General features: G+C 38.5%; 1 protein-coding gene across 2 annotated transcripts; it reads right to left on the minus strand.

Annotated features, from left to right (window-relative positions):
• Positions 1 to 567: 567 nt before the first annotated feature.
• On the minus strand, positions 568 to 11,192 carry LOC115440546 (ADP-ribosylation factor GTPase-activating protein 1). 2 transcript variants are annotated; one of them, XM_037444060.1, is made up of 9 exons: positions 10,954 to 11,192; positions 10,717 to 10,884; positions 4,945 to 5,058; positions 3,968 to 4,122; positions 3,615 to 3,738; positions 3,043 to 3,165; positions 2,468 to 2,598; positions 1,343 to 1,509; positions 568 to 732 (listed from the first exon to the last, which is right to left on the minus strand). In XM_037444060.1, exons 1-8 carry the CDS (start codon positions 11,011 to 11,013, stop codon positions 1,350 to 1,352), a joined length of 1,035 nt encoding a protein of 344 aa, XP_037299957.1. In that variant the 5' UTR covers positions 11,014 to 11,192; the 3' UTR covers positions 568 to 732; positions 1,343 to 1,349. The 2 variants fall into 2 exon arrangements, with proteins under 2 accessions (XP_037299957.1, XP_030020766.2); XM_030164906.2 differs by having other exon boundaries at positions 3,615 to 3,741; positions 10,954 to 11,191.
• Positions 11,193 to 11,313: the final 121 nt, after the last annotated feature.

Here is an 11,313-nt window from a genome sequence, read left to right on the forward strand (position 1 = left end):
AATTACGCACATTATATAATGACGGAAAATCGACAACGTAAATCCCGCTATAGCACTTCGATTACTCCAACACTACCACTGACAGAAATTATTTTATAATTTCAGTCGAGAATTGAAATTCTATTTTACAATTCGCTGTAGCTTTTTAATATGCTGACTGCCGGTTTCTAGTAATTTTACTTGTAAGGTGAGATTTCAATTTCTGTAACGGGATAAAATATACATATTTCAAAATTCGAGGGTTTACAGCTACCATTGTGCAGACTTCAAATATTTTTGACTTTTAAAGTTTTTTTTATGAAATACTAAACACATTAGCGTGTATAGCCTAATGGTAGTCAACACCGATGAACAGATCAATTAGATGTTACCAACTTAAATAAACAAACTTACAAAAAAACATTAAACACATTTAGTTATGTGAAATAAAGCTCAAAATATCTATGAATCACCTTTTTGATCACAAAATATTTTTTAACCATTTTATAACATCTAAAAATGTATTAACTTATATAAAATTCGCGGAGCAGTCAACATATTAAAGGATATCAAATAAAACGCCAAGCATTATTTACATAATACATACAGATGAGTTCAGTAAAATTACAATATACTTATACATATAGTTGTCAAAATATGGACTACGGCGATAGATTCAAAAACGCCACAGCAGCATCGGAAGTAGCACAGCAAAGTGGAAACGCCTTGGGAAAATGGGACATTGAAGTACACCTGAAACAATAGCAATATAAAGGTCACTTACAGCCATTTTCGATAAACAATCCCGATCTCAATCTTTAATCCGATGCCGATAATGAACAAATCCAAATAACTCATTTGTTAGCATGTCAAAAAATACTTTGTTCTGATTAGTAAATTTTTGAGATGGATCGAAAAAAGCGAATGGGGTCGTTAATTGAAAATGCAAGTTAGAGTGTCTCAGTGGAGTAGTTGTCTTGGGTGCGTGGTACAATACCGCCTTGGAGGATAAAAAATAATGATTTTTACTTTTTACCGTTTCGTTATCTATGTACTGTCTACTACCAAACCCGTTATAAAAGTGTTCATTATTAACTTTTTTTAGTGGGTTTGGAACTTAGTTAGTAAATAGAGAAAGCTGAAAGGTGCACATTACAATACATAGCTAACGAAACGCTATAAAAGTGTAAATCTCATTTCTTTCAGATACGATAGTTTACCCAGGAGCCAACGAACTATTATGAAGACAAAAATTAGTACCACTTTTACATTGCGTGCACTCCGTACGTGTGAAATTAAAACGTTATGAATTAAAATCGTATTTTGGACAGAGTGCGACCACTAGTCATCACTCGTCACATACCAGTTATCTAATTATTGAGCCAGTCCCAAGAGTCGTCGTCATTCTTCTTGATAGTGATGTTCTTGATGTCGGGCGGCGGGCTAGACACGCCCACCTGCGACAGGTCGCGCGAGTCCAGGTTGTTTCGCGTCGCCACCGACTCCTTCCACGGCTGCGTCTGCTCGTTCCTGGAACAGGGATCGCGTGCGTGAGTGGGAGCATTGGGTAAATGACAATTTATTTATTTTACTCTTTATTGTACAAAACACACAAAAACGAAAAAAACGATGCAAAGAAGAAAAGAGAGACAAAAGTTGACAATGTTGATTTTATACTTTATTTCATACGTAACCGTTTCGAACACAAAAAAAAACTACTTTTGCGAAAACTGCACCAAAATAGGATATAAAAGTAAAAAAAAAACTGCTCGTAATATTTATTTTTTTAGCACATTTTATCAATTCTTTCTGGGCTATGATTTGACTATGCTACATTTTTATTTAAAAGAATAACAAATATATGTACTCTAATTGTGGCGTTAAAAAATAAACCAAATAAAACCAATAATAACCAATCATTTCAATTAAAACCAAAATTCTACTTGGTTTCAGTACTAACCAATTTGAAAGCCGATTGCATTACACCCAGTCAAACCCTTCCCTTGCTCTGGCCCTCATCATTCTTTAAGTAAGCATCTCAACCACTAAACACCTTGGTGCTTATAGTCGGCAAAGTTTTTAATTTATTATTAAATAAATCATTTGGCTAACATCTGGATTATTTGCTTTTATTGCTTTGAATGACGAGCCGAGCTTGCCGTTCACCTGATGATAAGCGATACGACCGCACATAAACAGTAGAAATACGGTCCAACACCTTGAACTACAAAGATGTTAAATCTTATTATGTCCATTAGTTACCCTGACTACAACGTCTTTCAAACCGGAACACAACAGTGACTAAACACTGCTGCTTGGCAGCAGAAATACACATTGCGGTTGTACCTACCTCGACGGACTCTCACATATGATAAACCTACCACCAGTTTTATGGACTTACTATAACTTATTAGTATTATTAGGTTAATGAGACTGCCTTGGATGTTATACTTAGTATAGTTGAGTGAGTTGTAAACTCAGCACATACCACTGCGAGTAAGGCTCCGAGGTGGAGCTCTTCATGGCGCCGTAGCTCTGCGACTGGTAGCTGCCCGAGTTACTGGCGCGGCGCACGTCCGTGGTGCCGCCGAGGGAACTCCAACCGCCGCGGTTGTTCACCTGCAAAGACCGGGGTGTTACCGACGGCTTGCAGAACAAATCCAATAAATATAACCGACTTCCACAATGCAGGTCTTTTTTATACGTGCAGAGTAACCCACTGCACCTGATGTTAAGTGGAGTGCGGTCCGACCAAATGTCGAATGCCGAGAGATGATTACCTCAAATGTATTAACAGTAACCTTTTTAAACACACATCACACCTTTATCCCCGAAGTGGTAGGTACAAGTCCAACCAGGACATCCACTTTTCGCAGCGTGTTCTCTCCCATAATGTAACAGGATCCCTATCGCCATACCAGGAAAAAATTCGAGACTACGGGCTGGTATTGCACAGAAAACTCAATACCACTTGCCCGACACGAGATTCGAACCCAGGACCTCAGACTGGCGTACCTCGTACGCAAAACAACCACACTACCAAGGCAGTCTTCAGTCGGTTACCTTCTCAGTGACAGTGGATGCCATCTCGGAGACCTTTTGCGAGGCGATGCCGCCGTAGCGCACCGCGTTCTCTGTCGCTGTACGCGCCGCCTTCGACACGGAGGAAGCAAACATCGACCAGCCCTGGGGGAACAACCATATAATTTAAATTCACGCTATTATTGGTGAGGGGATAGGCAGGGGCTTTACCATACCGTTGTAATCCTCACCATCAGGCATTTAAATGTATAAAAAAAAATATGCATGTAAATGACTAGTGAATTGTGAGAGAAAGTTTTTGAAACTGTTATATCTGGTACATGCTTCCCACCAATGTCCACTCCCTGTGGATCCTTACAAAATTAGAATAATATGAAAAGTACTAACGTAATTTCAAAAACGTGTAAAAATGATTAATCTTTTATTTCAATTTTTAAAGTGACTGTTTTTCCTTGAAGCCATGTTATAACCGCCAAACAACTAACACGTGGTGAAAGATCATTTCTACGCAAGTGTAACTACACTAGGATATAAAAAAATGCCCTACGCGGTGGTGTGGTGTTGCCGGCTATAATGCCCCACTAGATACTGACCGAGGCGAGGGTGGCGAGCGTGTTGTCGACCATCTCGTTGCCGCTGTGTATGGGCGACATGGGTGTTGAGTGCGACTGCTTCGGCGTGTTGCCGAACCCCGTGTAGCGGCTGCTGCCGTACTCACTGCTGCAACAAACACACGACAAAATGTTATTATTGTAGCTATATAATGTTATACCTTTTGCCTTTTAATCCGCCGGGGCAGAAGAGTTGACTGAACAAGCTCTTCGCCGAGTTCATTTTCGGCTTGATGATAAATTGTTTGTTAACAAGGATGTGATTCGATATTCTGCTATCATCGGGTTGATGGCAGTTTAACGCAAACTCGCATGCAGATGAGAATGCAACTTACTGATAGCTGATGTTGTTGTCCGAGCCGCTGGAGTGGAACGCGTTGTCGCCCGACGAGTAGAAATCGCGCGACTGGCTCCAGTCCTGCGACTTCTCGACCGACTCCGGCTTGTAGTCGGACGGGCTCCACTGCTTGCCCTCGGCCAACGCGTTGATCTGCAACAAACATGTTGGGATCAGCCGTGCGATTTGCTCGACTCGTTCGATTTAATGAGAAGAAATAATATGGAAGGCCAGAGGCATAGCCAAGCCGTGGCCTATTAGAAACGGCTTGGCTATTCCTCTGGCATTCCTTAGTCCATGGGCGGCGGATGCTGCTTACCTTCAGCTGGACCACTTGCTCGTTTGCCTACAAAGTTTTTTTTTATAAGCATAGGCATAGACCTCGGCTGTTTAGAACAAAAGGTATACGATGCAATGTTATTTTCTAAAATAGAATTAGAAGGCATAAACCGCTAAAAGACCTAATTCTAGACATATTGGCTACAATTTGCCGCTACAAAGTGCCTGTGGGAATTTTATTCCGAAAGAGGACATTAGTGCAAACGGAAACATAAGTAAAAACTGGTATTATAATTCTTGGTCTTATTAATACTTTTGGACAACTTAACCTTACCACACGTCAGCCTGTCTACTGTTTTCCTCATCAAATATATGCGTCTAAAACTTATGGAGTAACTGCTTTATTTACAAATGTTAAACTTGAAAGGACTGCAAACTTGGTGGCACCGGGCGACAGACTTGAACCTGCAGGTCTCTTTACCTGTCCATGACCCTTGGAACTGTCTCATATGCTCAGAAGCGGGCCATTTCAGCCACAGACGCGGTTTAGTCGGCATACAAACATAAATTTGTTAGGGGTTCTAACCAGTGAACCAAGGCAGGTGACTCCGCCATAAACATTTTTCTGCTCTCCTGTTTCAAAGAAGGTATCCACAAGAGAGATGTTTCCTGCAGGACAATAAAAGGTCACTTTACCTTCTGCCGGTACATGGCGGCCGCCTTTGTGTTGTATTTCTGCGGGATGCTCAGCCCGGGCAGGTAGTCCGGTTGCGACTCCAGGAACTCGCGCGCCTTCGCGTTACCGCCCGCCTGAACCAAGAAACATTATTAAATAAAATTCTACAAACTGACACATACTCACAATCATCGAGTCAAAGTTCAGTAAAACTATTACAACATTTCAAATGTTCGAGACAAAAATATTTTTCAAATAACACTCCAAGATTTCAAGGCAATCTAAAAAAAATCGATAACCGATCGATTTTCAATTATTTTTTGACTCAAACCATTAGAGGTTGACTATAAAATATTACTACAAGAAAAAACTCGCGCCAAACCTATATATAAACACCGAGATCAACAAACATTCATGCGTCCATTACTTGCAGATCCAATATCAAAAGCCCGACAGAAAAAAACCCAAATACGCATTGTTATAAAATTGCTTTGTGCAACTCACAATTGGTCGTGGAGTGTTACGACGCATTATAGATGACAATATGAAGAGACGAGCGTGATGCACCGCCAGTGGCTTACTGATCGAAGCACAACAGTGGACGGGCCAATTGGAAAAGAGGGGGGGGGGGCTGGGGGGCTGACAATAAACGGTCTAAGCACAACGAGTGTTAACTCGCACACTCGAGTATACAGGAAATCACTGGGCTATTACGAGGAGTGGAATATTCCTTTCGCATCCTCGATCAGGGTGGATGACGCGTGACTTGGATGTCTTGATAGCGCTTGATTGGGATCATGAGTTATGACTCGCGAGCCGTGAGCGGCAAGGCTATAGGCTCGATTCCCAAGTGGGACAAATTAAATTTATTTTTCGTATCACCAAGTTTAAATACTTTAACCGCTTTGGTCGATTTTAGCACTTAACTTAATAACATACTATGAGTATTTCAAACCATCGCGATTTCTATTAGTAACTTGATTCAAATGTACATATGAGGAAGTTTAACTGTGGTTTAATTTTTCTTTCACTGTCAGCTATAGTAGGTGACAGTTAAACAAAAATCCTTCGTTTATTTAACTTTAGTGCCTTCCATAATACAAACAAATGGAAAATTATTAAGTATTTTAGAAACCTACATACATACATAAACTTACTTACATAAGGCGGCGGAAATAAAGTGGCCTACACTCATAAAAAAAATATAAATCCGGAATTGCACCTACTCGTGTTAAAGGTTGGTATAAGAAGTCATAATAGCAAGCACACATCAATTCGATGCTATACAGAGAGATCAGAATAAGACGACGCAACCCGATCCGCAATCTATTTACTAATGGCCGTTAGGTTCTATTTAAATATATAACGCAGTTTTTTAAAAATACATTTCAAAATAATACACTGTAATAAGTAAGCATAGGCTACTTAAAAACACAATATGAACTTTTTAATTATTGTCTTAGGTTTCTGCATAAGCAATGAATATACTTTCGCATGATATATAAAAATTAACCATTAAGTACAAGCACATATGGTCTGCGGGATTGTATTCGATTCGCTTTATAGTAGTTTTACTTTGCCACTACGTACGCCAGCATAGCTGTTATTATAGACGAAAAACTACTTGAATCAGTAGACGGGGTCTGAGCGATGTGCGGGAGGCGAAAGTTGTCTGATCTACCAATCGACCGGTCGATAGTCGATACGCCGCGTCGCCCCGCAGGCCCTTCCCCGCGGACATCTACAAGCGATAGGTTAAGTTGTTTGCCGACAATTACTAAGTTTCATAGAGATTTAACCCATATTGCGATTAACTTACAAATATGAAAATAAAGTCAAGTGAAATATCGCAGTGTGTGCTCTCCCTTATGCTTATTCTATGACAAAATATTGCATGGAATGCATATAGAAACAATATTTAAAATCATATTTTGTGCATAAATACATTTGCCCCAGGAAGAATGGGGCTTGGCCCATTTTTGTTTTGTACAATGCTCCACGGCTGATCACTAAAGAAGACAGAGCCAAATCAGTGTAGCTCCATGTGTATTGAACGTTATTATCATGTTATTTGGAGGCCACATTATAAGTTTATGGGCAAACATCATCGTGACAAAATATTGTTATGTTTGTAGGGAATCTTATGTCTCTAGGTGACGACCGCAGTGGAGTGCCACACAGTGCTTTAAAATTCAAAGTTCTGAATGGTGTTGCTGTTTTTATTTATATACTGTTGTATTGATTTCCAAATGACGAGCGGCTTTCTCATGTCCTCATTTATATGTACAAAACTGTCGCAACAAAAGGCAGTATTTCATCCGCTTTTTAAATCCGTATACATATGAATGAAAAAATATCGCTAAGCAATATCAACAAGAACAGGTAAGGCATGTATACCTAGTGCATTTTACTTAGAACCGCAATAAAGGCAACTTAGAGTACAGCGTTGAGTACTGAAAGCACTAATTCAAAAACATCTTATGAGAAATGTCTTTATGAGTATCGCTTAATGCAAAGCTAAACGCATTCTTTAATCTTAAGCTAGGAACAAAGCAATAACAACAATAGCGCAGCAAATGAGCGTGCACAATCGGAGCACGAAATTCGCGACTCGCCTGCAGTAACACAAGAGCAAGCAGGTGTAGGTTTACTAATTAATTCGCTGAGCATAATTCTATTCCATTATGACATAATATGAAATTAATTCAGATCGACAAAGTGTAAATATTAACTATCCCACTTGGGAGCCGAATTTTAAGTACTTATTTTAGAAAATATATATCAGAAAGTATGCAATCGGAATCTATCGAATTATCATTGGCGTCCATTTTTCTAAGTACAGTTCCTAGCAAGTAGTGTCTGAACAACACCAAGTGTTTTCCGACCTGTGTGAAACTACCGTGTATGAAACTCAACAAACTCAGTATCCAAGTCGACAACCCATATACCGTGAGACTAGAGACTATGCTCATGATATGTTAAAATACCAGAACGTCTCACTCTCTATAAGCTATCCCCAAGCCCCTCCATGCTCCAGTCAGTATCGATCTGCGATACCCGACCAGTTAACGATAATTTAAGTGCGTCTTTATTCCCCCTGTTTTGACATGGGCAATTGTGCTTATATATTGCAAGATAATCGTGGGTCACTAGCCAATAATGGGACGTTTTGAGCGTTAAATTGAAGCAGGAGATAGGTACCATCACCATGTCTATTTCTACCACCACGCACGACAAATAATAGAGTTTGTACATATCTATAATATTTATTTTTCATGGTTTTATTTTTAAAATATCATCTGATTTGGACCAAAACATCAGAAATATAAATTATTTTAACTTATGTAAGTAAAAAAAAAATAGGACATGTTTAATGCAAATAACATTCCACGTGTGATTCACTAACATGGGTAGTATTCTATTGATTTAATGCTCGACCTTTAAACTTTAAACATTTATGCCAATGAAACACAAACTGTATAGGCGTTACTATAGTATTTCAAATAAGTTATCGAATGATTTGTTAGTAATAAGTGTAATCATATTCTATACTGTCACTATCCCACATTTTAATCGGAAGAAAATGAAGACTCTATACATACTACAATATCGAATTGCATTATAACTTTGCTAATTTTTAACAAAATTATAACATTCTTGTATGTTATGTATTAAATTACATATACACAAACACTCACGCCTTTTATCCCTAAAGGGGTAGGTAGAGGCGCACCTGGTGCAGTTTTCATCGTACGTTTTCCGTCCCAAAATGTGATAAAGGTCGGGCCTATCGGCATAGTGGGCACAAATTCCAGACTCCAGGCTGATACTGAGCGGAAAAACCGATATACGCGGATCGAACCCGGTTACCTCAGCAGTGCAGTCTAACCGTAATACGACTAAGCCACGGAGACGGGCAAAATTATAAAACACTGAAATCTACTACTTGTATGCGAAGGTTTACCTATCCAGTGAATTATATCGGATTTTTTGAGAGTTTTCATTATCTAGAAGTCTTAACCCAATACTTCCCTAATGTTTATTTTCTTGTTTAAGAGCAAGCGCCTTTCCCATAATTCCGGAAGACCCACCTACGAGTCTGCCGCCATTACTATAAAAATAAATGAAAATAACAACCCAAGTACACTGACTTACCAAAGTGCGACGATTCAAGATGCACACAATGCACAGAACTCCCGCCTTGTCCTTGTGACAATCAATTGATTGATAAAGTCTTGGCTATAACGGGGCTCAAGACTTCAACAGACGCAACACAGCACGTCAAGTTAAGTGTGACAATCCGTCTATATTTTTACCAGGTACTCCTAAGTTTCCTAATTAATATGACCTATTTTAACAGTAGGTTTATAACTGCCGTTTGATTTTTACTTCTATATACTGATGTGTTTATTTGTGTTGAATTATTGTGACCTATAACCTTCTGATTTAAATCATCAAGAGAGTGAAAACCTTTCACAAGCATCGTTAATTTCGTGAGAATATTCCTCACATTTTCTGTGACAAAGACATTGTTTATGAGAAACAGTCTTGTTACTGACTGTATGTGCCCTTACATTGTATTTTGTACGATTGTCAATTACCAACAGCATGCAATTCAAGGCGTAAGTGGCTATTTGGAGCCACGAGCGCCTGCTCCCGCACTCCCGCGCCCCTAGTTCCAGGAAGCGAGCCAGTGACAATTACCTTATCGCAATCAAACAACCTATTGCGAGGGTTATATAAAGATAATTTTGTTTTGGTCTTAGTATGGATATGTAACACCTAAATCCTTATGAATATAAGCAGGAAGTTTGGTTAGATAATGCACCTTGAGTTTCAGTTTCAGTTTTCTCGTTTCAGAGCCATCAGACATAAATTGCATTAAAAATGTTTTTTGAATGGAAAATATATGTCATTACTGAGGGATTGTACTGCTCAAGTACAAATCAAAATAAAAGGAAAGACGTAATAATTATAAAATTGGTTTTGTGAGTTTCTTGTGAATAAAGCATAAATCACTGAATTTATTTTAAATGATATTTGACAAACAGACCAAGGCCCGCATTACCAAATAAAACTAAGCTGCAATCTGTGATATATTGGACTATGGTCTATGGCCTATGCAGACTAAAATGCTGAATTACAATAAGGAGTTCAGTTAATAAAATAAATATTTCGGGATTTATTGGATTTACTAATTACCCATAATGAGGAATTTTCATAATGGTCATGCGTCACATGATGACCATTGCTCAATGTGAGTTCCTTCCATAGATATTGAGACAGAACCAACCAACTAAATCATCATTAAATAGACTTTAATATTGCTTGACAAAAATCTAATTAATGATAAAAATCATGAGGAATTGAGTTTAATGATTTCCATTCCTAGGCTTAAAATGTACATGGCTCTGTTGAAGCAAATCAAATACCAGTTGACTCCACTACTGTTATTTAAAAGATTTGAGTATAGTTTACTTTTAAAACAAATAAATAGTAAACAAATAATAATAATACCTTTTAATAGCTACAACAGCAGCCAACTATAGTGTTTTAATACCATACACAGTCATAATTCATAATAGCATTTGTTGTTCTTATAATAAATATAATGTGTTACTATCACACTAATAAAATATAAATTCCACAAGCACACAGAATGCATATTTTGCATTGTACAATGTACATGCCAACTATCTTAAGAGATTGTGAAATTATATTTTTAGCAGAAGGATCATAATTAACAAGTGAATTATACGCAGTAAAAGTAATCAATATAGTGCGATGCTCACCATCATTTTCTCGAGCTCTATGTCCTTCCATTTGTCCATGGTGACAGACCGTACGAAGGACAAGTGGACACCAAGGCTGCGGTGAACGCCGGAACATTCCAAGCAGATCCAGATGCCGTACGTCACTGACACCCACTGCGGGTTCAGGGTGCCACACTCGAAGCATTTCTATACACCAAATAACACATTTTAACATATAAATCACCTACCATATGATTTTTTTTAAATGTCACTTACATGATTATCGTCTATCGTACGGATTGAATTGAGTTTACGTCTGGTGCGTGGCGAAGCCATGGCTCTGCAGCGAAACTTTATAGGTTTTTTACACAAATTCACTGGCCACTGGCTCTATATTAGATGGACCAAATATACCAGATCCTTTTTCAAAAAAATCCAATTCCGAGAAATGAATTGGAATTGCGAAATGTCAAAGTTCTCAGACGTCCACTTGGCAACCATAAAGATTTATTCGTCTATTATCTATTATTTATGATTATATAAATACTTCAGAAAGTACTTTTTCACCCGCCTGTTGCCGGATATCGTATCGGACTGGGTGACCGATTATGTACGATTACCTAAATAATTGTTATT

The sequence above is a fragment of the Manduca sexta genome, chromosome 27 (assembly GCF_014839805.1).
Source record: "Manduca sexta isolate Smith_Timp_Sample1 chromosome 27, JHU_Msex_v1.0, whole genome shotgun sequence".
Lineage (NCBI taxonomy): Eukaryota > Metazoa > Arthropoda > Insecta > Lepidoptera > Sphingidae > Manduca > Manduca sexta.

Bases quoted from the DNA above. Each gene is read 5' to 3' on its own strand.
- LOC115440546 (XM_030164906.2), bottom strand. From the start codon at position 11,013: ATGGCTTCGCCACGCACCAGACGTAAACTCAATTCAATCCGTACGATA. The intron at 10,885-10,953 runs GTAAGTGACATT...TTTGGTGTATAG, and splicing joins GTACGATAGACGATAATCAT to AAATGCTTCGAGTGTGGCAC. The intron at 5,059-10,716 runs GTGAGCATCGCA...TTCTTGGTTCAG, and splicing joins TAGAGCTCGAGAAAATGATG to GCGGGCGGTAACGCGAAGGC.